This window comes from Bos mutus, chromosome 19 (genome assembly GCF_027580195.1).
Source record: "Bos mutus isolate GX-2022 chromosome 19, NWIPB_WYAK_1.1, whole genome shotgun sequence".
Classification (NCBI taxonomy): domain Eukaryota; kingdom Metazoa; phylum Chordata; class Mammalia; order Artiodactyla; family Bovidae; genus Bos; species Bos mutus.
Window position 1 is genome coordinate 37,668,490 of NC_091635.1, and position 26,954 is coordinate 37,695,443.

Here is a 26,954-nt window from a genome sequence, read left to right on the forward strand (position 1 = left end):
AGACCCGACGGCTGGACCAATCCCTGCTCGCCCTGTGAAGACTCAGCCGTCAGTTCTCTTATCGTCTGGTTACTGCTTGACTGGTTAGAACATTCCAGGGCTGCTGACCTGTCCTTGTCCCCGGGAAGGCTCTAATCCGAGTTTCACAAGGCTGGGCTCCTTGCTGGACGAGGAACCTCGATGAGCAAGCAACGACACAGCCCCAGACACTCTGGAGCTGTTCTCCTCTTGCTTCCTGCCTCCCTCCGCTGGGTGGAATGAGCCAGCCCAGAAGGCTGTCGTGCTGGCGGGAACACAGGCCCCTCGGCACTCGGGAACTCAGAAGGCAACAACAGAGGCCTCGCCTGGGCCTCCCTGCCCTCAACACGGACTACTTGCTCCTCCAAGAACTTTCCATCCTGAAAGCCTAATGCTCCCTGTGGCCAGGAAGGGTTCTCTGCTCCAGCTAATTGTGAAAGAAAAAACGGTGGCACAGAAGCTGAAGATCCTCACCTGAAGCCCAAAGGACTCCCAAGTGGGAAAACAAAACAGGTTTGAAGCCACAGGGCAGGCCTGGCTCCAGCTCGGGCTCAGCTGAGCACCCGGGCTGGGCTGGGACACGCCGCTTCACATCTCTGAGGCTCCTCCACCCGCTGGGATGGCCAGGGCCCCTCGTGAAGCAGTGTAGAGATAAACAAGGTCACACACACCACTCCCAGCATGGTACCTGGACAGAGTGACCCACTGAAGGCTCTTCACACGATCATTCAGAATTACCAGCCAACTGCAAAACCCCAGGTGGCCACAGCACCTCCCCTAGCACACCCAGAATGAGAGGAGCGTGTGAGACTGTCTGGGCCCCAGCAGCCAACCTCACAGTCTCCTGCCTGGTGGGATCTGTGCAAGAAGCCTGCAACCAGGCCTCCTGCCTGGACTGGACTGCGGCCCTTGGCTGCCTCCCGGCTGTGACCAGCAAGGTCCGGGATCCCCAAGGGCAGGGCTAGCCATGGCCTGAGCGCCATCAGTCCCCTGGAGTGCAAACGACATGACTTCCGTGGGAGGGGCAGGAAGGAAGAAATGGAGGTGTGGACAACAGATCACTTGTACCAGGCTGTCCTCCAGGTCAGAGGGGGCTCCACTGGCCCCAGAGTGGGCTCAGAGGAGCAGTGGGTGTACAGAGACCCCTGGTTCCCTCCACCTGGGCCACATCAGCGACACTTCGGCCTTCACTACACCCTGTTCTTTGAACAGCCTCTCTGGAAACAACAAAGGCCACTCTGGCTTAGCAGGTAAGCTCTGCCCACGCTTGGCTCCTAGAGACACAAACGCCCTGCTGGACGAAAGTCTAGCTCCCAGGGGTGGGGGCACGCCCTCTCTCCTAACAAGCTCCCACCCCCATTCTGCAAGATGTCGACTTCTTTCACAGCACAGACACCTGTGAGATCCTAGCAAGTTTCACAGCCTGTTACGTGTGTGTCGTCACTCACACAGGCCCACCTGAGGCTGTCCCCAGCTTGGCTGAGCAGGGACATTACATCCACACACCACTCAGCGATTAAGAAGGAACGGAGATCCTGGCTATCATGGGGGAAACTTCTCCAATCAAGGAACAAGATGTCAGCAACGAAAGCGGCAGAACAAGAGTCTGAGAGCTTGGAAGGAACCCCCCACCCCGCCATGACCAACACCTGGAGGGCCAGAGATGGGGCCCGGCGGATGCTCTGACCCCAACGACTGTGAGCTGAACCAAAGCTCCTTAGAGTCAGACTCTGAATCCGAAGAGGTTTTAGGAAAATCTTGCCAATTTATTTCATGTACATTTGACATAGAACTTTTAAAACATCTGTCCAAATAATTCTAAAAGAACTGTTTTCACAACTAGAAAACCAATTTCCCAAGCAAGAAAAAGGCACTCTGTTCCAACTGGCGGCCCCGACTCCTCGTGTCCAACCTCTCCCAGCGCCTCACAACTCAGGGTACTCGTCATAGAGGACACGTGGCCTTCTCACACACACCCCGAGGGTTTGCAGGAGGCCCTTTGGCTGCTCACCTCACAGCCCAGGGTGTCAGGGCGTCAGGACAGGCTCTACCAGGCCCCGCTCAGCCCCTGGAGCCGCAAGGGAAGCCTGGAGGGATCCAGGCCCATCCTGGTCACTGTGCACGCCCCACCAGCGAGGCTGTGCACGGCCAGAGACAGGGGGAAAAAGGCAGGAGCGCCCGAATGTCCCGCAGGCGTGAAAGACCAGACAAGACTTCCAAGGAGACTTCCAAGGCTCCTGCGATGAAACTTGGGAGGAGAGGCCAGGGGCAGCTGGAGGTGCCAATCTGAGACTCCGCTGCCCTGGGTAGACAGAAAGGGGTCCTGCTGACACCCACTGGACACTGAGTCGCAGGTACAGATCCCCTGCCTGCCCCCAAGGTGCGCAAGGTCACCTCTGAGAGACAGGATGCCCTGGCTCTCAGCATGGCCTGGCTGCACACCACCAGCTGTCCCTTGGGCCCCCAGGACACGGCAGCACCAGGTGCTTCTAACACCCTGGCCTACCTTCAGGCCCTGAGAAGGGACACGAGCTTGCCACCGCCTCTAGAACCTCCAGGGGTCCTGGGCTACTGCCTATGGAGCAAACAGCTGAGAGACCAGACCCACGACTGAGATGGTCACAGCGATGCACACACGGGGGCCCCAGAACCAGAAATGAGGCTCAGCCACTGCCAAGCACTGACACACACATGCCAGCCATACTTCCAGGTGGGGGGCCCCACAGTCAGGAGCTACATGGCTCCTAAGTCACCACACCTGGCTGCTTGATAGCATGTCAGGTGGGGACAGAAGGATTTTCCCCAGTAAGAGAGGCCTGGGCACCAACCTCCGCCCAGGCCCGCCTGCTGCTGGAGCCCCTGGGTACAGACCCTCGGGTGCCCCACCCCTCTGGTTGGGGCCCCTTGTGTTATTTCACAGCTGTGCAGTGCCATCAGTACCAGGATGAATCAGAGTGGGGGCAGGGGGAGGACAGGGGAGGCAGGTGCGGGCACGGTCCACGCCTGCCTGTAATTACCAGGGCCGCAGGCTGCAGACAGTAGCAGAGCGCTGACAGCCCCACTGGACACCTGGCGCAGGGTGTCCAGTGGGCATAGGCCTGCACGGTAATGAGGACAGCCTCCCCACCCTGAGGCATCAAGAGAAACCACCTGGGCACAGTGGCCACACAGGATGGGCCCTGGTGCGGTGCACGTAAGGGCTGAGAAAAGAGAATGGCAGGCAGGCAGGCAGCCAGCCAGCGGCCCAGGGCACCCCCACCAGATCGCGGCTCAGGTGTAGCTGTCCTTGGAGAGCAACACCAGTCCCAGAAGCCATGCAAGAACGAGGGGGGACCACCGAGTGACAAGGGCAGCCCTGTCTGCCAACCCTCCGTCCTACGCAGGGCTCCCCTGAGCAGGACCTACTCCTGCAAACTGGGGGTGGGGAGTGCCAGGTGGGCCTTGGGCTCCCTGCCAGCCTGCCTTCCTGCTCAGGAGGGGACAGGGTCCTCGGCTCAGTGGCCAGTCCTCCCATGAAAGGCCCCCGAATCTGGGCAGCCCAGCCAGCACCACCTGTGCTGGGGAAGGATGGAGGGAGGCAGAAGGACCTCTAGGCCCTCAGTGAGCTTCAGGAACCTAAAATCAGGTGGCAACAACAAGCACACACGCAGCTCCCATGGCAGCCCCCACTGACGCCCCGAGAGCCCTGGGCAGCACCTGGAGCCTCAGGTGCACGTGGTCTGTCCCATGAGCCAAGGAGCCTCCCCAACAAAAGACACACTCTCCAGGCGAGACCAGTGGGGATGGCAGTGCGGGCAAAGCACTCCTGGCCTGTGAGGAACTCTGCAGTGCCACCACGCCCCAGGCCCCCTCCTTTATGGCCATTAGCAAACACCGGCAAGGTCCAGCCTCAAGGGTCCTGTGCTGAGGGGCCCACCACCTCAGGACCGTGACCTGGGCACAAACAGCTGCTGAAGCCGGTGGCCCAGAATCAGTGCAACAGAGAAACCATCCTTCGCTGCCTGGGCTACTCCACGGGAATCGGAGATGCACTGCTGCTGCTGCCACACAGGTGGTGGGGAGTGGGCTGCACGCTCCATGAAGGACGGCTCAGTCTATGCGGACAGCAAGCCCCACGTCTTATTGGAAGATACTACCTCAACAGGGTACCCTGAGGTGCCTCTATAGCAAAATGAAGTCCCACGTGCATGCACACACATGTGCACACAAACTCACTTGGACACAGAATACTTGTGAATACACAAACACGTACATGCATGGGCTTGAACTCACACCTGTCTGCACGGACAACATATGCACGCATGTTCCTGCACACATAAGCACACGCAGAGCCTCAGGTCTGCTGCCAGCAGGCGTTTCTGTTGCTAAGGAAGCGCCTGTCAGAGCATCCACTTCACCACGCTCAACTGCGAGCCCGTGGAGCCCTGTTCATGCTGCGTGCCAGGCTCCTGACGGCGGCCAAGAGTTCCGTGTGACTGCTGAGCAGTGGAAGGGGTTCTGGGGTAGGCAGCAGAGAACTTGGGGCCTCCTGCTTTCCCCTGCTCCTCTAAACACCGGGAGGAGGGTGACGGGCAAGGCCTGGCCAGCAGTGGGCTCTCACCTACACAGGTGGGCTCCCTTCTGCCAGCGCTGACGCCCACCACCTTGCACTAGCAATATGAAACTTGACGGGACTCCAGTTGCAGGAATCTACTGGCCACAGCTGTCTTCACAGGACAGATGCAATAAGCTTCCCCACAAGGGCCGGAGAGTGAGGACCACCAGTCAGCCTCTGGTGACACAAGCCTAAGGCCCACAACACCCTGAACAGCCATGCCTGAGGCCTTCCTAGGGACTTTCTTCGCCAGTCTGTGCCCATCTTCCCACGTCCTCAGGATAGGATGGAGGCCTGTGGGGCTCTTGCTCCACAAGGTGCCAGAGCCAGCATTCTCCATGGTCACAAGGTTGCCTGGAGCCAGGGCTTCTCATGAGACATAGGACTATGAAAAAACCACCAACCTGAGAGTCACTCCCTGGAGCTGAAGACTAAGATCAATTGCTAAAGAAAGCCCTCTTGCTGCAGCACGTGGGGACATTTGGAGGCCTCCCCCAAGAGAAATGTAATTTGGGCTTAATTCTCAGAGGCAGATCCCCACCCTGCAATTCTGTCTCTCGTCCCAGGCAATCACCTAGGGCTGCCTGTAGTCCCATCACCAGGGGCCCAGCCCAGGCTCTATCCCAGGAAGCCCCCAGAGAGCTTCAGTCCCTGTCCCTCAGCCCAGGGTCCAAGGGTAAACTCTCAGTGAATGTCATTTCCTGCCCCTTCATCTTCCATGAAATTCCCCGAGGACACAGCTCCCACGAGGAAGTGGGCCACAAGAAGAGAGATTAAATCCTGAGATTCGGATTCTTCCAGGGAGGAGAAGCAAAAGTGGACATTTTATTCTCGCGTCTGTAATCAGCAAGGCCAAGGCCGGCTGTCCCCGCTGTTCCCTTCTCTGCCAAGGCAAACACCACTTAGAACTGCAGCTGATATGACAGGGGCCAAAGCAAACAGCTGAGCTGTAGCTCAGGGTGACGCCGAGCAGGGCCACATCCTTGCCACTCTCCCACAAGTCACCAAACCAGGCACAGAGTTAGGGTGGAGGACCAGCCAGACTGGCCGGGGTCTCCACACAGCAGCTTTGGCTGTGTCCTGAGCATGCCTCGAATTGGCTGGATTCTGCCCAGCCAGTGTGCCAAACTTACCCAACCTGTCCTGGCTCTGCTGTGGAACCCGAGCTCCCCAGTGACGAGCCACAAATCATAAGAGAGCCGCACCACAGCCGCAGAGTGGCAGGGGAGCACCACCGACAAGCCCACCTGTCCACTGGCCCCACAGCCTGAACCGGCCAAGAGTGTAAGACGCCCAGCACTGTGGACGTCCACTTCCCGAGGTGTCTAACCTGAAAGTCCCTGGTCTTGGCCACACCTTCCCATGGGAGCTCAGTCATCAGCTGACCGGTGAGCACAGAACGCAGACTAGCTTGCTGAACGTGTGCCCCAAACCCCCAAACACTCAGATCCTAATAGTTTTCTGCCGACAGATTTCACTCCAGACCTGCAAACACATCTTTGCTTCCTCCAGAAGCTGCTCCGTTGGAACAGCGTGCCTGACTGCTCCGTTCTAAGAGTTTTATTAAGACCGACCATGGGGTTCCCCAGAGCAAAGCCACGCCACGCACTCCCTCTTAATTCTGGCCATTAAAGTTTCTGTCTCATGGTTTCGGAGAAGAAGCAGGGAAAAGAGGGGAAAAAAGACCAAGACTGGCACTTCTCTCCCACCCCCTGCAATAATGAGCAAGTGGAAATGAAACTAATGACTAATAATTTAATAAATCTCCCTCCCTGACAACCATTTACGGAGCAACACGACCAAAAAGCGTATGCCACTGACTCTCGTGATACAAACATAAAAACCCCAGAGGCTGTTCCTTTTACGTGCTGCTTCCTCGCCAGTCTCCACTCCTGTTTACCAGCAGCTCCAACATGGCTTCAGAACTGACTTAGTCCACCCTGACCCGGCCTCCAGATTCTTCCAGGTGACCTAGCTGCAACTTTAAAAACCTTTATTAGCAGCTGGGATTGACTGCGGCCGCGCTGGACTCCAGCTGAAAGCTCAGGGTCCATCAGAGGCCTCCCTCCGCGCGCAAAGAGGGCTTGGCAGGCCGCTGGCTAAGGAGGCACAGCGTAGTTGTTTAACACAATTAGAAACTGTTGCTCTGCCAGCGCGCTGCAATCCCACTCCGCCGCCATGAACCTGCCGCCGCCGCCTAAATTTCAACTCCGAAACCCCTCGGCCCCCCGCGTAACCCCCAGACACAGTTTTGAAATAGAGCCCGGCTTTGTACGAGGCCCGCGTGGACCGCCCAGGGCACGACTCTCCCGTGAGGAAATGCTGCCGGGAACAGCCCTGAGCCTCCGGAGCCTGGCTCTGTGCTGGTGGGGGTGGGGGTCCAAACCGAGAAAATGGATGCTAAGAAAAGGAAACTCGGGTGTCTGCCAACGTGCACACCGGCGCAAAACCGGCCCCGGGCGGGGGCGGCAAGGGTCCGGCGGGCTGCCGGCGCTCCGACACACGCCCGCGTTCCGCACCGGGGGCTGAGAGCCGACTCCTCACACATCAGAAGCAGAGGCGGGCGCGCCAGCCTCCCACACAATTAGTCTTCTCCCTCCGCGGTTACATAAGATGACGGATTATCTGTCTACCCATCGAACCTGCCCGCCCGCGACCTCCCACCCGGCCACATCCACCGAGAAGGAGTTGTGGAAAGGGAAAGCCTGTTGAGAAAAAAGTGCCCTAGGCTTGCGTAACCGTGCCCGGTGGGGCCACCACGGGGCGCAGGGCGACGGGCAGCCGTGGCCCCGGACCCCCGCAGACCTCGGACTCCGCAGTCCGCACCCCTACTCAACTCGGGTCCGAAGGCTCCGGCCCCCGCGCACGCGGAAGGCGCACGGAAGGGCGCGCGGGGGCAGCAAGAGGCTGTCGGGGCAAGCGGACCCAAGCCAACCTCTGCCGGTCCGGCGCTGGGTCTCCGCGGCAGCGCCGGTAAGACCCCCGAGGGCCCAGGGACCGCCCCGGGAGGGCGCGAGGGCGCGTGTGGCTCGTAGCTCACCTTGTAGACATTTTCCGTGAGCCGATGCATCTCCTCCGAGCGAGACAGTGACATGGTGCTGGTCCGGCTGCACCACTGACCAAACCAGGGGCGCAAGTAGCGGCGACTGCGGAAGCGACGAGGAGACCTGACAAACAGCGCACGGAGCCGGACCAGGAGCGCGGCGGCCAGCCGGCGGCCTCCTTTATAGTCGACCAGGCCCCGCCCCCCCAGAGGCCCCGCCTCCCGCGCGCCCGCCCCCGCCGCACCCGGATCACCACCCCCGGCCTCCCGCCCCCGCCCAGCCGCTGCTGCTAGGCAACCGACAGGCCCCGCCCCCGTGCCGTCTTTCCCATTGGTGAATTCCGTATACTGGGGAAGGGGGCGGGGACAAGGGCGGGGTTGTGGGCCGGCAGCAAGGAGCGATTGGCCCGTGGCGCCGTCGATCGCGGGGGAGGAGGCGGAGGCGCGGCGCGGGCTGGGGCCCTGGGAACAGCCTGGGGGGCCGGGGCGACAGCAGTGCTGGGGGCGGGGAGGCGGAGGCGGGGTGGCGCAGGAAGAAGGGAGCAGAAACCGGGTGGGGGCGGGACGCCGGCCGCGAGCGCGCGTGGGGGAGGCACTCCGCAAAGTGGCGAGTCAGGGTGGCCGGGTCTTGGGCGCCGCTCCCCCGAAAGCGGTCGAGATCAGGCGTCCGCACTGGGCAACAGAGGTCCCTGAACGCTCGGACACTTCCTGGGGAAGGGGGCGGGGGCAAGGGTAAGGACTTGGTGAAGGAGGGTGAGAGGCTGGCGTGCTGTCCCAAGGGTCCAGCCTCTACCGGGCACTTTCGGAGGTAAGTCCGGTGGGTGGCTGCGAGCCCTGGGCCGGCTCTTCCGGGGAGGGATGACCCTGAAACGGGTCTCAGGGGAGGGAGGACCCTGGGGAAGACCCTAGAGAGGGGTGGACCCTGGGGAAAGACCCTGGGAGGGGTGCATCGTGAGGGAGGGCCCTTGGGGCTGGGATTCTAGGGAGGGCAGAGCCCTGGGTTTCAGAGAAGGACTCTGCAGAGAGGGGTTTTGGGGGTGCGGATTCTGGAAGGGGTGGGGGAGGGATGGGGAAAGGATCCTGTGGTGAGGATTGAGGGGCGCTCGGAGAAAGAGGACCCTTGTGATGGTGGAAGAAGATCTTCCTTGAGGGGTAGTTTCCTTGGGGAGAGGAAACTCAGGGAAGGGGAGGGGCAGGGAAGAGGGAGGTGGAGGGGGTGGGAGGTGTGGGGGTGAGGGGGTGAGGGGGTGGGAGGTGGGGGGTCGGGGGTGGGGAGGGGGAAAACCTGGGGGAGGGTGAACCTCCCTGGATGGAAGAGATGGGATCAGAGATGTCTGATTTTTAAAAGCAATTCCTGGGAGGTTCTGCTGAGGAAGTTGACCAAGTTGGCACAGAGGGTTCCTGGTACAATTCCTTTGGAGAAATATTTACATAAATTAGACTAACATAGAGAAATTATTTGCTTTACCTTGTAAAACACCAGATCTAAGTGTTTCTCTTTAATTAAACCTGACACTCTCCACCAGCACACCCGCAATCTATCCTTGGACAGTCATCCCTTCAAGAGCAGGTGCCCAGGAGACAGAACCCCCAAGATGGCTGGAGGACTCCAGAAGACAGCAGGGGCTGAGACAGGTTTTTTCAATGGGGTCATTAACCCGAATGAACTACGCTCTGCTTCACATGGATTCAAAGAAAATGGAAGGGATATTCAGGAAGCATTTGCCTTTGCTCCTAACCTCAGAGCCTTTGTTCACAGAAATTCTCCTTGGTTTAATTTCCTTTCAACACCAGCTCCAGTTTCTTCCTTTTTATTGCTTGCAGTGTTTAAGGTAGATTTCAGTATAGTATGTAATTTCTGGGATTCTTTTGGTTGCAAGTAACAGAAAGCTGGCTCAAACTGGCTCCAACAATGCGGGCGTTGTTGACTCACGTGTCAGAAGTCAGGCCTGTCTTCCTCCCCCAGCTCCCTCTCCTCCAGGCCAGCTAGAGGCAGCTTCCATCCTTCCCACCCCAAGACTGATGTCCATTGACCTGTATGAGGTCACAGGCCAGTGAGGAGCCAGGTGGGTATAGAGCAAGAGCTGTTGCTCATCCAAAGGGAGCAGAGTGAGCAGGACGAGGAGAATGGTGGGTGGAGGCTGGCCAGTGAAAACAGGGTCTCATTGCTCTGGGAGGGGAATTAGCCTGGGGAGAATCCTCCAGGGCCATCTGCTCCCATCAGTCATGAGACAGTAGAGGAAGGAGAGGGGCTTTCCAGAAAAGCTTCCGTGGCCCCGAGCCCCACCCAACCCCACCCCCTTGAAGATCCTAGTCTTGATTGCCCTCCTGCCCAACTGGACGCTCACGTTTGGTAGCAGCTGAGGCAGGAGGACTAATCGCCTCACTTCGGGCCTGCACCCTCCAGCTGACATCTGGGCAGGAGGTGAACAGCTGGGAGGGAAGCCATCATTCAGAAGAGCGTTCACTGAGCACCTGGGGCAAGTGAAAATAAGCACATCCAGCCAAATGGCACTGAGAACGTGGGGCCGATGGCAGATGCAGGGCAGGACTGGAAAGGGGCTTACACCTGGGCCTGGAGAATTGCAGTGAGAAAGTCTGCCCCCTGCTGGGCAGCTTCCCTTCCCCCGCCCATCTTCCAACCACCAGTCTACTGGGGTGCCCGGCCCTGCATGCTGACCCCTTCAGCAGCAAGGAGGTCTGAGCCACAGGCCAGGAGCCCACCAGTGATCCCCGAGGCCTTTCTTAGGTGGGAGCCCTTTAGATGGCAGCAGTGTCTGAGCGGGGCTGAGCAGTGCCCAGGGCTAGGGGTGGGCTGGGTGCTGAGGTGGTCCCAGTGCCACTCCTAGGAGTCAGAGGGGCCCGCTTAGGGTCAGGGCCACCTCTCTTCAAGACCAGCAAGTCACTGCCACAATGGAGAGGCTCTGCTTGTCCCACCGGCCCTGCAAGGACTAGTGGGTGCTGGATGGCCCACTGCCCTCGCGCAGACCAGGGTGTTGTTCTCCCTGCAGTATTTGAGGGGGTGGGCAGTGGCTTTCTATAGATGAGCGGCTCATCATGAGTCCCTGAGAAAGCAGATGGGCTGGAATCTGCCCACTGCCGGTTTCCCTGTCACTTCTGACTGCCCGTCCTCACCTCTATGGGCCAAACGACCAGAGACGTGTGTAGCCATGGTGACCCGCAGCACCCCACCTCTGAACCTGAGGTCCCCCCATCCCCGGCACCAGTGATGGGGCCTTGCGCACATAGGGTGCCGAGCCAGGGTCAGCGGCAAGAATCTGACCACGTGGTGCTGCCGACACTGACCCCGGGTCAGCTGACCCCAGCACGGGTGGCCCAGGAGAAAAAGGCTGGAAGCAGGGAGAATCAAAGTGCATCTCTTCATCAGCTTATTTTTAGTTGCGTTATGTAAGTGGCTTCATCTCAACGTCACGTAGGGAGGGGGGGTCTCAGATTTAATTACAGGATGACAGCCTCTGCTTTTCAAGCAAGCTGTTCTCCTGGCAAGGCAGGCACAAGGATCTGTGATTTTTTGCTAAACAGAAGGAGCCCTTTCTGAGGTGACCGCAAAACTTTCAGGGTTTTCACCACCATCTCTCTCTCTCTGACCAGCCCAACCGGGTTTCTGCGGAGCTTGGCCTAAGGGGGTGGCAGTGTGTCTCAGATCACAGGGAAATTTCATGCCTGTCAAGGGAGCTGTTTCTCCACCACCCTCTCCTGGCAGCCTCCCCGTCTCTCTAAGAGAAGGATCCACCCAATCAGAACTCCTCTTCCTTTCCTCCTTCCTGGATTAGAGCACTTGTAATCAGCAACCAGAAAGTTCCAGAGCAGGAGAGAGAGGAGGCGTGGACACTGTCACGTCTTCCCCATCCTCTTTGGCCATCTCTGCCTCCTCCTTCTATGCCAGTGCTCTGGGTGACTGACCGGGGCAGGGCTACCAGGCCGAACTGTCCAAATTATGTCCAGAGGACTGTTTTCTTGGTCCTCAGCCCACATTCTTCACACTGTCAGCGTTGTCAGCAAGAAGGCGTGGGGGTGCCTGGAGCCGGAAGCTCCGGGGGGTGTGGTGGGGGAGGCCTGTGTCCTGCCAGCGGGAAGTTCACCTCAGCGGCCTCCAGCACACTGTGGCCTTGTACGGCTGAGGCAGGGCCACGTCACCTGCCACGGGGTGAAGCTTAGCATCTACCTGGGACTGCCGCTAAGGGCGTGGGCACAGACTTGGGAAGCCAGTACCCGGGGCTGGGCCAGCAGCTGCATGATGGCCTTGGGAGCCTGGGCAGCAGGTTCTGGATGGGCAGGCTACCTGGGCAGGGTGTCAGAAGGGCTGAGGTATAGATGGCAGAAGAAGCCTGGCACCAAGAACCATGCCTGGCCTGTGGCAAGTGGTCAGTGTGTCTTAGATATCGTCATCATCAGTGGTCAGATGGGACCTTCCAGAGAGCACCCAAGTGCCCATGGGTGCTGCCCCCTCTAGTGGGTGCTCCAGCCTCGGTGTGGGCTGCAAGGCAACTTCCAGGAAACACGGGTGCCAGGAGACACTGACGAGCACGCCACAGCCAGGCGAGCCAGGCCACGTCTTCAGAGTGAGCCCATGGGACTGTACACGGCCTTGACGTGCTGAGAAAGGCGGCACTGCTCCCCAGACCCGTCATCCCAGGCTTATCATGAGAAACGTCACCAATCTCAGTAGAGGGACAGTCTGCAGACCCCTGTCCAGCATGTTGCCCAAACCAGGGAAGTCTGAGACCTTCGGGGCTAAGAGGAGCCCAAGAAGACGTGATGACCAAATGTCACCTGGGATCCAGGCTGGGTGCTGGACACCAGGTGAAAGCTAAGAAAACCTTAATAAAGTCCAGAGTAGTGAACAACAGTGAGTCCACGCTGGTCTGTTAATTGTAGCAAATGCATCACAGCGACGAGAGGTGTTAACAGGGCAGGACGGGGGGGATCTCTTAGGTGTGGGCTATCTTTGCAGTAACTGTAAATCTAAACAGTCCTAACATGTAAAGTTTACTCACGGGGGCACCTATGGCCTTGGCACAAGCCTCCATTTGGCCTGTGGGTCTGAAGGAGGGGCCTGCACCTCAGCCCGGAGTCCGGTGTCTGTGGGTTCAGTGGGCAGAGCAGTGGCCCTGTCCCCACAGAGTGCCCCAGGTCCACTCTGCCACCTGCTGCATGGCGCCCATGCAGGAGGCTGGCCTGGGGTGGGGCGGGGGGCGGGCTGCGTGGGCCGGGCTGATGGCCAATCTCCTGCCTCCTCCCTCCTCCCCAGACTTTTACTGAGATTTGCTCTTCCCTCAAAACCCGCTCCCCCTTGACCTGAACGTGGCTCAGAGGCTTTCGTCTCTCTGACCAAAACGTTGGCTGCAGACAGCACAGGCTTCACTGCCTCCGGGGATGGGTGACATTGCCCTTTCTGCCCTCGGGGGGGCCTCTGAGCCGGGCCTTGCCTGGGAGGAGGAGACACCTGGCGCACAAGGGCCCTCTCCCCTCCGAGGAGGTGGTGGAGTGTTTCAGGAGCAGGTGGCCTCCCATGTCCTTCCTGGTTCAGCTTTAACCCTCCTATCGAGGCAGCGTAAAAAGTTCCCAGAGCTTCCTTACTGGCCAGGCAGGGAGGGGCCGCGGGGGCTTCCACTGAGGGGACCTGGGGAGGTGCCGCCCTGTCACTGAGCTGGGTGGGGAGAGGTTCCCCAGCAACGGGCCCTCTTACATAATCCAGCGCATCGGCGTGACTCCAGGTGCCCGTGGGAGGCAGCGTGGGGGTGAGCGCAGGGGCGAGGACGAGTCTCAGAGTTTCACTCGGTGTTTCTCCCCCTCTTATTACATTTCAGCGTCATCCTGCGTCTGCCAGCTTGGTCACCCACTTGCTCGTTAGAATATATTAACTGACAACGCGGATTTAAATAACTCGGGCAGAGCCCCCAGACCCGGGTCTCCCGCACCGGCCCAGGTGAGGCAGGAGGGCCGGGGCAGAGGCAGGACGCCGGGGCGAGCGGCCTGCTTGGGCCTCGTGTCCAGAGCTGGATGGGGCGGACTGGGAAGGGCAGCCCAAGCTCAGGGGCTGGGTCGGGTGGGCAGGGTGGAGCTAAAGGCAGGCAGCGGGGGACCCCCCCACCAATCTCAGGCACACACACCATCTTCTGTGCAAACCCAGCTTGTGACAGAATTCTCTGAGCAGGGGGACCGGAAGCTAAGGAAGCCAACGATGGCCTTCACGCAAGCCCCCTTGGTCAAAAGAACACAGTGTATTAGGAGAGGAGGCCAGAGGTGAGTGACCTGAAGGGCTGAGCGCCCAGCTGGGCCGCCCCAGGCACGCTGGCTCTTGGTGGCCACTCAACTTCATGGGAAAGATGAGGCAAGAGGCTGGCTTCACCCTCAATATCATTATTTCATTTCCCTCTGAAACGCAGTCTTTGTTTTCTTATCATTCCACCTCTTAAATGACTTAAACTGCCTTGAAAGTGATCTCAAAGCTAAGTTCGGAGTGGAGAGGAGAAAGTCTGTTGTCTGGAACGTGAACTTAGAGGATGCTCCGAAAACAAGGCTGGATGTGTCCTCACGGGTTCTTCCCGGAGGGAGGGCGGCCCCGGGCCTGCGGTGCCGGCTCCCGGCGCTGCCAGCGAAGCCCAGACGCCGCCTCGCGTGCGCAGATGGCTTCCCTGCCCAGGCGGCTGCTTCTAATTTCAGCTGTTGGAGGCTCCGCGCGCTCTCTCTCTCTTTTTTTAAATCCCATGTTTATTTAAAGCCAGATTTTAAAATGTTGTCTTCAGCCCTGAAACCTGACTTTTTCTTCTTGCTGCAGATCCTAAAACCCCACTTAGGGTCCCAAAGCTTCCAAAGGGGGAGCTTTGCGGCTGACTTGGGTGGCTCTGTGGGTCAGCCGGTCAGTAGGACAGAACCCCCTCCCCGCTGTCTAGCACTGTGGCATTTGGACAGCTGGCAGATGTTTTCCTATCAGGGCAGTCTCGTGTGGTGTCAACACAACCAGAACATGGGGTGCCCCTCCACCCCCTGGACGTCCTGGGTTCCCAAATGTGTGAGAAGTGGTGTGCAATCTCGGGAGAGGAGCACGACCCCCATGATGCCAGGTGTTCCCAGGAGATGGGAGTCTGGAACCACCCACCTTGTCTCCCCATCTAGGCCCTGTGGCAGCGGGACCTGTCTGGTCTAGGTGTGTGCCCTGGAGGTGGGAAGGGACCAGATGGGCGGTTCCTGCCTGGGGAGGGGTGTGGTGGGCAGCAGCTGCCAGTCGGTAGTTTGTGGGCTCCTTTCCCATCTCAGTCGGAGAAGGCGATGGCACCCCATTCCAGTACTCTTGCCTGGAAAATCCCATGGATGGAGGAGCCTGGTAGGCTGCAGTCCATGGGGTCGCTAAGAGTTGGACACGACTGAGCGACTTCCCTTTCACTTTTCACTTTCATGCATTGGAGAAGGAAATGGCAACCCACTCCAGTGTTCTTGCCTGGAGAATCCCAGGGACGGGGGAGCCTCGTGGGCTGCTGTCTATGGGGTAACACAGAGTCGGACACGACTGAAGCGACTTAGCAGCAGCAGCTCCCATCTCTGCTATCCCTGGCACCCAGGTCTCCCCATTTCTCTTGTACCTGGGAACCAAGGACATCGAGGGTGGCACTCCCTGTTCTGACTGTGTAAACACCACACCAGACGGCTCAGATAGGGAAGCATCAGTTCACTGTCTGCAGGCCGGTTTGCACAGTGTGGGATAGCTGATGCTGAACAATGGGAGGCTCTGTCCCATGGGCAAGGTCCCCCACCAACCCACCCGAATGCTCGTGGGCACTCGGGAAATGGGAGCTCCCATCCCTTTTAGTGTAACCACTTCATCTGCTTCTGTGGCTCACTCCAGAATGTCCTAGAGGAACTGTAATGAAACTGGATAGTGAGAGGCCAAAATCAGTCAGGGGGCCAGGCTGGGCTCTGGGGGCCTGTGGGGTGGCGGGGCAGGTGCTGGCTGGATACTTGTGAGGACTGAGTTTACTGGTCTGATCATAAGCTCCTACAGCAAGAGGTAGAAAGGCTGAGAGCAGAGAGGCTGGGGTTTTTGGAGAACTGTGATGGCCTGAGCCCAGTCTGCAGTGAAAGCCACAGGACTGCCCAGGTGGCTGGGAGGCTGGGGTGGTCCAGCGAAGACTGGTCTGAGTTGATGCTGGCTGCAGGGCCACGGTGGAGCACCCGTTCCTGTCCGGAACCAGGGAGTTGTCTGGATGGGAATCAAAGCTGCCGCCCGGGCTGTCACAGCCTCAGGAAGCGTGGAGTATTTTGGAATTTCTTCATTGATAGGTCTGGTCAGAAAGTAATAGGATTTTGAGAAAAATTATTTTAGTGTCAAGCTAGAGAATATCATTTGCCCTGTCAGGCTCTTTTTCTTTTTTTCTCAAAAATCAGAAGAAACATATCTTCGTAGAGGTTCATGGAAAACTTCAGCTGTTGCCTAGCTGTCCAAACAAAAAGATGATTCCATCCACGGGGGAAAATCAATTTCAACGAATCCAGGGGACCTTTAACCCACAGTCCAATCAGACACCATGTGACCTCTGCAGTGTCGCTCTGTTGCTGGCAGAAACAGGGCCCCTGCAGAGATCTGGCAGCTCAGCCCCTGGAACCTGCTGCTAATTCTCACCCAGATTTTGAGGTTTTCTCTGCAGCTTCAGGAGCCGAGTCCTTTGTGCAGCCTCAGGCCTTGGTTTTCAGAGCCCCTGGGCTTGGAGATGTTAGATTCGGTTGTAATTTCCCCTCATTCCTTGGCTTATAGATTTCCCACTGGGAAAACCCCAGAGACCTTGATTCCACCTCAGGTGAAGTCAAAGCCGAGGCTCCCCACCGGGCACAGGCTCCTGGTGGAAAGCTGTGGGCTTGTGGTGCAGTGGAAAGCTGAGGTGATGCTTTGCAAGCTGTTTCAGGCAGATTGGGTCTCATGCGATGTCAGCTGCAGGAGCACAGCCCTGTGGTGCTTTGCAGGACAGACTCTGGCTTTCAGTCTCCCGGCCTGGCGTCTGGAGCTCAGCCTCCCCTGAGTTAGGCAGAGAGGACCGAGGACGCGGCCACACTCGTGGGTGACGTGACCCCAGCATCTTGGCTCCTGGTCCGCAGAGGACATGGGGTGCTGGCGGGGCTGCTGGGCAGGGACACCACATTGGGGAGCCTCCGCTGCCACCTGGTGGACAGACACATGGTGGGCGATGAGCCGCATGGCAGGCACAGAGTGGTGGCCCAGCCAGTGGTGGCTGCAGGGGGTGGCGGGGTGGTGCCAAGGGTGGGGCCGCCCAGGCTGGGGCGGCGGTCTCGTGCTTGCCCCTGAGTCCGGGTAGTCAGTGGGCAGCCCTCAGGGCACCGGCTCTGTGGGACCTGAACTCTCCTGATATGCATTCTCAGGCGGAGAGGAGTACCATCCTGCCAGGACCCAGTAGCAAAGAAAAGACGGTGCCTGGGAGAGGCTGCCTGGAACCTGCAGAGGGAACGCGGGGACTGCAGACTGCTGGCCATTTTCACTCTGTGAGAAAACTGCTCGCTGTGATGCTGATTTTCAAAGGGCCCTATGACATGCTTTTCGAGAAAATGGAGATAAAACTCAGCATAAAATCACCCATTTTAAAGTCAACAATCCTGTCCACTTTAGTGGCGTTTAGTGCTCTCACACTGTTGTGCAACCACTGCTCTAACTGGTCCTGAAACCGCTTGATCACCCCGAGGGGTCCCACGGCTCCCTCCCCCAGCCCCGGCCGTCTCTGTGGTCATCTCACATCAGTGGAATCACGTGACGTGTGACCTCTGGCGCCTGGCATCCTTCACTCAGTGTCTGAGGAGCATCCGTGCTGTCACGTGGCCCGTGCTTCACTCCTCATGGCTCAGGAACATTCCTACGTGGGGAGGACTTTTTGTGCATCCAGTCATTGGTGGTCGATAGATGGTTGTTACCGCCTTTGGGTGGCCGTGGGGAGTGTGGCTATGAAGAGGCACGGACAAGTTTGGAACACCGGTTTCCAGTCCACTTTAGGAGCGGAGTTGCTGGTCACAAGGTCGTTTTATGTTCAGTTTTCTGAGGAACCACCAAGCTGTTCTCCTAGCGGCTGCATCATTTTATGCTCTCATCAGCAGTGCACAAGGATTCCACTTCCTCCACATCCTCATCAACCACTGTTATTTTCTGTTTGTTATTATTATTTTTTTAAATTCTAGCCCCGTCTTATTGGGTGCAACGTAGTGCTCATTGTGGTTTTGACTTGAATTTCCCCAATCCCTAATTGAATGTCTTTTCATGTGGATAACATTCTGTTTATTTTGTACTTATTTATTTTTACTTTTAAATAAGTACAAAATAAACAGAAAAGTGAAGAGGAACTAAAAAGCCTCTTGATGAAAGTGAAAGAGGAGAGTGAAAAAGTTGGCTTAAAGCTCAACATTCAGAAAACGAAGATCATGGCATCTGGTCCCATCACTTCATGGGAAATAGATGGGGAAACAGTGGAAACAGTGTCAGACTTAATTTTGGGGGGCTCCAAAATCACTGCAGATGATGACTTCACCCATGAAATTAAAAGACTCTTACTACTTGGAAGGAAAGTTACGACCAACCTAGATAGCATATTCAAAAGCAGAGATATTACTTTGCCAACAAAGGTCTGTCTAGTCAAGGCTATGGTTTAGCCAGTGGTCATGTATGGATGTGAGAGTTGGACTGTGAAGAAAGCTGAGTGCTGAAGAATTGATGCTTTTGAACTGTGGTATTGGAGAAGACTCTTGAGAGTGCCTTGGACTGCAAGGAGATCCAACCAGTCCATTCTGAAGGAGATCAGCCCTGGGATTTCTTTGGAAGGAATGATGCTAAAGCTGAAACTCCAGTACTTTGGCCACCTCATGCGAAGAGTTGACTCATTGGAAAAGACCCTGATGCTGGGAGGGATTGGGGGCAGGAGGAAAAGGGGACGACAGAGGGTGAGATGGCTGGATGGCATCACTGACTCAATGGATGTGAATCTGAGTGAACTCCAGGAGTTGGTGATGGACAGGGAGGCCTGGCGTGCTGTGATTCATGGGGTTGCAAAGAGTCAGACACGACTGAGCGACTGAATGATTTTTACTTTTTATGTTCTTAAAACAATTTTTTTTGGAGTTAGTGGCCTTACAACATTGTGTTACTTTGTTATGGTTTTGTCACTCAGTTACAGCCTACTCTTCCGCAGCCTCCAGGGACTGACGCCTGATAGGCTCCTCTGTCCATGGGATTTCCCCAGATAAGAATCCTGGAGTGGGCTGCCATTTCCTTGACCAGAGGATCTTTCCGACCCAGGGATGGGACCCATGTCTCCTGCCTTGCAGGCGGATTCTTTACCACTGAGCCACCTGGAAAGCTTCTGTACAGCAAAGTGAATTAGTTGTATGCACACATATACCCACTGTTTTTAGATTTCCTTCCCACTGAGGTCACCACAGATCGCTGAATAGAGTTCCCTGTGATAAACAGGAGGTTCTCATAAGTTATCTAGATTATATAAAGTAGTATATATATTGGCATCATTTTTAAAAGGAACCAGGCTTTTGAAGAATTTCAGCAGCTTTACCTCAGAACTCCGTCAGGGGTAAGCCTGGGAGGGGCTCCCCCCAGTCAGCTGTGTCTTCCAACCGGGCCGAGTTCCAGAAGCTGCAAGCCCCACAAAACTACTTCTATGAGTTGAGCAATTCCTGCATGCCTTTAAGATGAAACCCGCGGTGTGATGAGGGTAGAGCGTGGATTGAGGGCTCCTGAGCAGACCCGTATCAGAGAGGTCTGTAAGAAGGCCCTATAGCCCCTACCCTTGGCCATGTGGAGTGAGTGGAAGTCCTGACAGGCTGCCTGCAGATGCCTTGGGTGGGAGCCCAGACCGTCCACGATCCTGGCAGGACTGTGATGCCAGGTGGTGGCCTAGAGCCAGGGAGTCAGGCCCAGCAACCTGCCAAGGCCTCTGACCACCAGCCCCCAGGACAGGAGGGGCGAGACTGGGCATTCATCAGCCTCATCGCGCTGGGGCATGGGCTGGGAGGGGCTTTCCCAAGGCCACAAAGCTGGGCAGGAGGACTCAGAGCTGCCCAACCTGGGGCACAGGCAGCTACACCTGCCGGTCCTGGTGGGCAAGAGCCTCAGCGACTTCAGCAGAAATGGGCTTTGTTGAAAGGAGATCAGGTAGATTACTGGTTGAAACCCTGGAGAGCCACCTGAGCCAGGCCTGGCCTGAGGACCACCTACCTATCAAACAGGCTTCGCTGGCCCAGCAAACCTGACCCTGGGCTGCTGCTGTCCCTGCCCCCTCTGCTCACCGCACCCCCACGCCAGGCACCACAGCTCTCCCTGTCTCTCTAGGCCCCTCCCATCCTCTGGTGGCCCCAAACCCCCATACTGAGGGGCCCCCAAACCGGGAAGGGGATCTGACACCTGCTGTGCCAACAACTGACTCCTGAAACCCTCCCTCCTCTGTCCTCTAGCCCTGCACCCTACAGAGCTCCCAAGATCACACTTGAGGACACGCACATCAGACTCAGGCAAATCTTTTTAACTCTGGAGACCCCTAGAGGCCCTGACCTCCCTCAATAAGCCCCAGTCTTCCTTGAGCTGCTCATCAAAGGGAGCCTGAGCCTGAAGGTTTCCCGTGAAGGGCTGGCAGTATCGACAGGCCTAAGAATCAAATTAATTTCTCAAGGGACTTCCCTGGTGGTCCAGTGGTTAAGAATCCATCTTGCAATGCCGGGGACTCAGGTTCGATCCCTGGCTGGGGAACTAAGATCCCACGTGCTGAGGAGCGACGAAGCCCGAGGCACAACTATTGAGCGTGCCACAACTAGTGCGTCGGCATGCTGCGATGAAGATCCTGAGTGGCGCAACTGGGATCCAACGCAGCCACAGACATAAATATTAAAAAATCAATTTAGCAAAAAGAGCACAAGGAACAGTCGCAGACTGAGGCACCCCTAGGGTCCCAGAGCGGCAGGAACCGACCATGACTGCTATTCGCTCCACATGCTGCTCTAGGCACCTCTCCATAGCTCACAAGGTCGATTCCATTCAGACCCTCACTTGCTGGTGAGGGAACTGTGGCCCCGGGAAGGAATTTCCCTGGAGAGGGGGCTGACTGAGCCACCAGGCGGGGAGTCAAGAGGTTGCCTCCTGCTCCCCTGGGGCCCCAGAGGGAGCATGGCACAGGGCCCCTGTCTGCAGGCCCGCCCCTCGATCATCCCACCTCCTGGTGCAACTCAGGTTTTCCCCTTAAACCCAGACGGCTTCCCAGTTCGTATCTCGTGCCCAGACCTCTCTCCTGGGCTCCAGCTCTGACCACCTGCCCAGCATCCCCCCTCCAGGCCTCCTTTGTGGACCCGGTCCAGGTCCCGTGCCATGATTCTCTTGCTTTACTGTCCCCCACCCATCCCCAAGACCCTCAGCTTTGTGCTCCTAATTCTCCAATCCAGTTCTCCACACCCACCACCCACTCCTCCACCCTAGACCCTGGCACTGGTTCCTCCCGATCCCCACATCCCTCTGATCTGTACGAACTGGTCCCTATACTGCAGCCCCAAGAGGCTGACCCCGTCCCTGTGGTATTGTGGTGCCAGCCCATAGCATTCTCCTCCCTGGGGAAGAGAATGAGACCCTCAAGCAGCCCCTGAACTCCCACCTCATGGCCCCCTCCCCCAGGGCCACAAGGATGACTTGGGACGCCTGTGTGGTCCTCAGCCCTTGGCCTCCTCACACTAGGCTGCTCACTGGCTCCCCCAGAAAGCAGGCACACAGGGGAGGGGGCAGAGAAGGGGGCCTATGACCTGGGTAGGAAGGTTCAATCCCCATGGGCACCCTTCGCAGGTAGTTACCATTAACTAACTTGGTATACTAACTTGGTACACTTCTGGTGCCAAACGCAGCTTCACTTATTAGCTGAAACATTGAAATGCAGCCTAAATTGCCCAGGATGCAGTGTGAACTGCTCACATCTGCCTGGACAGGGAAGTGTGGAGTTTGCAGACTCTTAAACGTTGGTTTACATAGACTCCGTTTCTCCATCTTTTAATCTACTTTCTCCATCATTTCCTCTATTTAGAAAAATGTCCTGTTTCCAGATCTATCAGAGTTCTTGTCTGCTAAACCAGTGCTCAGATAACCTGTGGATTTGCTGCCACTGACAGGTTTTTTCCTCTTGGCTTTCGGTCACCTGGTCCTCTGAATTAGTGCTGGTGTCATGTGCTAAAGAAGATGGGTGGGGCTTCCCTGGTGGTCTGGTGGTTAAGAATCTGTCTTGCAATGCAGGGGACATGGGTTTGATCCCTGGTTGCAGAACTAAGATCCCACATGCCTCGGAGCAACTAAGCCCATGCACCGGCACGCCACTACTGAGCGTGAGCACCACAACTAGAGTCAGTGCCTCCCACTGGAAGGTCCGGCACGATGCAGCGAGGACCCCGAGTGCTGCCACTAAGACCCAATGTGGCCAGATATTAGTAAATAAATATTTAAAGACAGTGGGAGCAACAGAGTGGGGGTCAGCCGACTACAGCCCAGTGGCCAGATACCTGTTTCTGTGAAGTTTTATTGCCATGTCCACAGCCATGTCCATTTGTTTACACAGCGTCGACATGGAGACAGCAGAGTTCAGTAAGTCAGAAATCATACCTCCTGATACATTTACTATCTGGCTCTTTAAGGAAAAGTCTGGCAACCCCTCCTCTAGACAATGTTGTGCTCCAGCACAACAAAGGACAGGAGACAACCTCCCAGAGGTTCCCACACTAGCTCTTTAATTAGCATCCTCACACATTCCTGAATCTGTCAGTCTTAAAGGGAAGATCAGCCCTCAAGTCTCCATTCTTTTTATGATTAGACAGCCTTTAAATCTTAAATTCTGTCCGTAAACCCAGCACGAGCCAACGCTTGGCAAGCAGTGTGCGCAGATGGTCAGCTATCGTTCTGCGGTCCTGCCCCTCTGTGGAATCTTAAACCCGCTTGTTTCCATTGCTTCTGCAGTTCTCTGACACATTTAAAGAGATGATGTATATATTTTGTCTGGCTTCTCTAGTTCTTAGTGGGAGCACTGACCTACCACACACTACTTCTTCCCGCTTGGGAAGTTTGTTTCCCGTGTTTAAACGTCAGTTTCCAGTTGTTTGTTGCTAGTAAATGGAAATACGTATTGAATTTTGCACAGTGACCTGGTATTCTGTGGCCCTGCTAAATGTAATGATTAGTTCTAGTGGATTTCTTACAGATTCTTTGGGATTCTGCATTTTATCTCTTTTCTTTGCTTATTACATGGACTAGGACTTCCAATGTGATGTTGAATAGAAGTGGTTAGAGTAGTCCTCTTTGCCTCATTCTCAGTCTTGCGGGGGAAAGCATGCCGTCTTTTACCATGAAGTGTGACGTTAGCCACAGAGTTCTTGTAAATGACTTTTATAAAGTTTAAGAAGTTCCCTTTAATTCGTAGTTTGCTAAGAGTTTTTAAAATTCTTTTCCTGCATTTACTGAGAAATCATAAGCTTTTTCTTCTCTAGTCTATTAATATGCTGAAATATACTGGTTAATATTTAAAGGTTGAGCTAAACTTTTATTTCCAAGATAAACCCCATGTGATTTATCCTGTAAAAAAACAGGCTATTCTAAGACAAAGGCCCCACTTTACATACTGCTGGGTTTCATTTGCTAATATTTTATTGAGGGTTTTGTATGTATGTTCATAAGGGATGGAGGATTCCCTGGAGGAAGGCATGGCAACCCACTCTGGTATTTGTGTCTGGAGAATCCCCATGGACAGAGAAGTCTGGGGTTGCAAAGAGTCGGTCGGACACGACTGGCCAGCTAAGCACAGTTTAGTTTCTTTAAAAAGACATACGACTATTCATTTTATCTATGTATTCTTGCATAAGCTTTAGTAATTTGTGTCTTTCAACAAATTTTCCCATTTCATCTAAACTGCTGAATTTATGGGCATGAAATTGTAGTAATTCCTTAATATATATATATATTTTTTTTGACCATGCTATGTGGCTTGTGGGATCTTAGCTCCTCAACCAGGGATTGAATCCAGGCCCTCAGCAGGAAAAGTGTGGAGTTCCGACCACTGAACCAAAGGAAAATTCTTGCCTTAAAAATATTCTTTTGTTTTAAAGGATTTGTAGTGATGTTCCCTGTTTTATTCCTGATGTCATAATTTGTATCTTCTTTTTCCTCATCAGTCTAGCTCAAGGTTTGTCAAATTTACTGATCTTTTCAAATAATCAGTTTTTGCTTTTTTCTTTAGTGTTTCTGTGTTGTCATTTTCTTTGATTTCTGCTATTATTCCATTTGTTCTGACTACTTTAGATTTAATTTGGTATTTTTCTAACTAATTAAAGTGAAAGTTTAGATGATTGGAGACTTTAAAAAAATAGATAAGCACAGTCCATAAATGCTGATTTGCTGTGTTTTCTTGTTGTGTAGTTCAAAGTATTTTCTAATTTCCCTTGTGATTTCCTTTTTTATTCATGATTTAATATTTGTGGATTTTCCAGATCTCTTTGTTACTGATTTCTAGAGTAATCCCACTATAGTCAAGAACATACTTTGTCTGATTTCAATTGTTTGAGATTTGTTAAAGTCCCAGAACATGGTATTTTGGCAAATGTTCCATATGTGCTTAAACAGAATATGTGCTCTGTTGTTGGGGGCAACATTCTATAAACATGAGTTAAGCTGGCTGATAAAATTACTCAGGTTGACTGTACCCTTAATGATTTTCTGCTCTCACTTACTGAAGGAGGGGTGTCTAACCTTTAAGAGGCCATTTGTCCTTTAGTTCTGTCAGTTTTTGCTTTCTGTATGTTGAAGTTCTATTGTTAGGCAAATATACAGTTAGGATTATCATGCCTTCTTTCATTTTTATGTAATTACCTCTAGTGATACTAACGTAACCACTCTAGATTTTCTTTGAATAGTGTTTCCATAGTATGCTTTCCCCATTTCTCTACATTTAACTTATCTGTCTCCATATTTAAAGTGCGTTTCTTGCAGATAGCAAATTGTATTATTTTCTTTAAATTTCCAATTTGACCATCCTGTCTTTAGTTGGTGTGTTGGAGAAGGCAATGGCACCCCACTCCAGTACTCTTGCCTGGAAAATCCCACGGACGGGGGAGCCTGGTAGGCTGCAGTCCATGGGGTCGCTAAGAGTTGGACACGACTGAGCGACTTCCCTTTCACTTTCATGCATTGGAGAAGGAAATGGCAACCCACTCCAGTGTTCTTGCCTGGAGAATCCCAGGGACGGGGGAGCCTGATGGGCTGCCGTCTATGGGGTCGCACAGAGTCGGACACGACTGAAGCGACTTAGCAGCAGCAGCAGCAGCAGCAGATCGCTTACATTTAACGTAATTAAAGTAGCTGAATTTTGGTCTACCATTTTATTGCTTTCTGTTCATTTCCTTTGGTCCACGTTCCTGATGCTTTCTGGATTATTTGAGAATCTTTTTAGTATTTCACTGTATTTTACCTACTGACCTTTATTAAGGCCCTATCTCTATTTTTTAATGATCATACTAAGGATTTTTATATACCCGCCTATCCTTTGTTTATTTAGGTAGTGTTGTACCATTTCATTAAAATGTGGAGGCCTTACCCCCAAGTAATTTCCTCTATCTTCCCCCTTTGTGTTATAGTTGCTGCACCAATTACATTTACATATGTTGAAAATCCCACGAGGCAATGTTATAATTTTTGCTTTCAAGAGTCATACATATTTTTTAAACCTTAAAGGGAAAAATTACCTTGTTTATTTACCCACATCTTTATCATTTCTGTTGTTCTCTTTTCATTTTCCATCTGGTGTCATTTCCCTGCAGCCTGAATAATTCAGTATTATAACCTGCATAGTAAATTCTCTTAGTTTGCCTTCATCTAAGAATGTCTTTATTTTCCCTTCATTCCTGAAGCATATTTTTGCCAAATGTTGAGCTCCCATTGACATTTCTATTCTTCGATACTTTAAAGACATTGTTTCATCATTTTCAAGCCTCTGTGGTTTCTGATTAGAAATCTGTAGTCCTTCAACTTCTTGTTACTCTGCAGGTAATGTTACATTTTTATCTGGCAGCTTTCAAGATTTTTTCTTTCCCTTTGATTTTTAGCAGTTTAATTATAATGTGACTTGGCCTGTTTTTCTTTGAATTTATCCTTTTTGGGGATTATCACGTTTTTTGAATTTGTAAACTGATGTCCTTCATCAATGTGGGAAATTTTCCTCCATTATTTCTTCAAATGTTTTTTTTCCTGCGGTAATCTCTTTCTCTGCTCCTTCTGGGATTTTGAAAACACATGTTAGATGTTAGTCCTTTTGATATTGTCCCAAAAGTTCCTGAGGTTCCCCCCCCCAACACACCCCCACCCTAATCTTTTCTTTGTTCTCCAAATTGGATGATTTCTGTTGCTCTGTCTTCAAGATCATGGAGTCGTTCCTTAGTCATCTGCTTTCTGCTGTTGAGCCTGTTCATACTTTCTCAGATATCTGGCATTTTTTTCAGTTCTAAAGTTTTCAATTTGTTTATTGATATAGTTTCTGCTTTTCAGCTAAGACATTCTATCTTCCCATCTTCAGAGGTATGTCTGACCCTACCTTATATGATCAGTCATAATAACCACTTTAAGATTTCTGTCTGATAATTCTGCCACCTGGATCACCTTGGAGCTGACCTCTGTTGACTGTCTCTCTCTCGCATAATTTGGGTTTGTAAACTGGATATTTTGACTGTTATGTTGTGCAGACTCTGGGTCTGTTACAATCCTCTGGAGAACTTTGCCCTGACTCAGGAGCCCATCAGCCTGGTGCATTCAGACCACAAGCTCTGCTCGCCTTCAGTGGCCAGTGGTTCCACTCTAAGTTCAGTTATCAAAAGCTTTCTGTGCCGCTCTGGGTCTTTCCCGTGCCCGTGTCACCTGGAGGTGAGCCCACGACCTGCACTGGTTTATCCAGAGCCAGGCCCCTTTCTCCAACTCTCTCCTCTCCAGGACCCCTGCACTTTCTAGAACTTGGCTCCTCTGTCAAGAGTTCCTCTTGCCAGAAAGACAGAGTTCTACCAGAGTTTTGGTCTGGTGTTGCTGTGTGGTCCTGCAACTGAGGCCACCCGAGGCAAAAAGGAAAGGGAAAATAAAATGGGAAGGCTCTCCCTACACGGGTTACAGCGGCAAGTCTGAACTTGCCTTCACAATGCACCTGCTTTGGTTCACTCTGCAGAGGCCTTAGGGAGCTGCCTTTTTTTTAAAACTTGAGTTTTCAGTTGTTATAGTGACAGACA

General features: G+C 54.2%; 1 protein-coding gene across 9 annotated transcripts in view; it reads right to left on the minus strand.

The window, feature by feature from the left end:
- BAIAP2 (BAR/IMD domain containing adaptor protein 2) overlaps positions 1-7,797 on the minus strand; it is a 63,580-nt gene extending 55,783 nt beyond the window's left edge. For all 9 annotated transcript variants that reach the window (XR_011468023.1, XR_011468022.1, XR_011468020.1 and 6 more), the window contains exon 1: positions 7,653-7,797. Coding sequence is in view for 5 of the 9 variants with exons in the window: in XM_005907645.3 (XP_005907707.1) it covers positions 7,653-7,706 (54 nt within the window). In the remaining 4 variants the exon portion in view is untranslated. The remainder of the gene's footprint in view (positions 1-7,652) is intronic.
- Between the last annotated feature and the right edge of the window lie 19,157 nt (positions 7,798-26,954).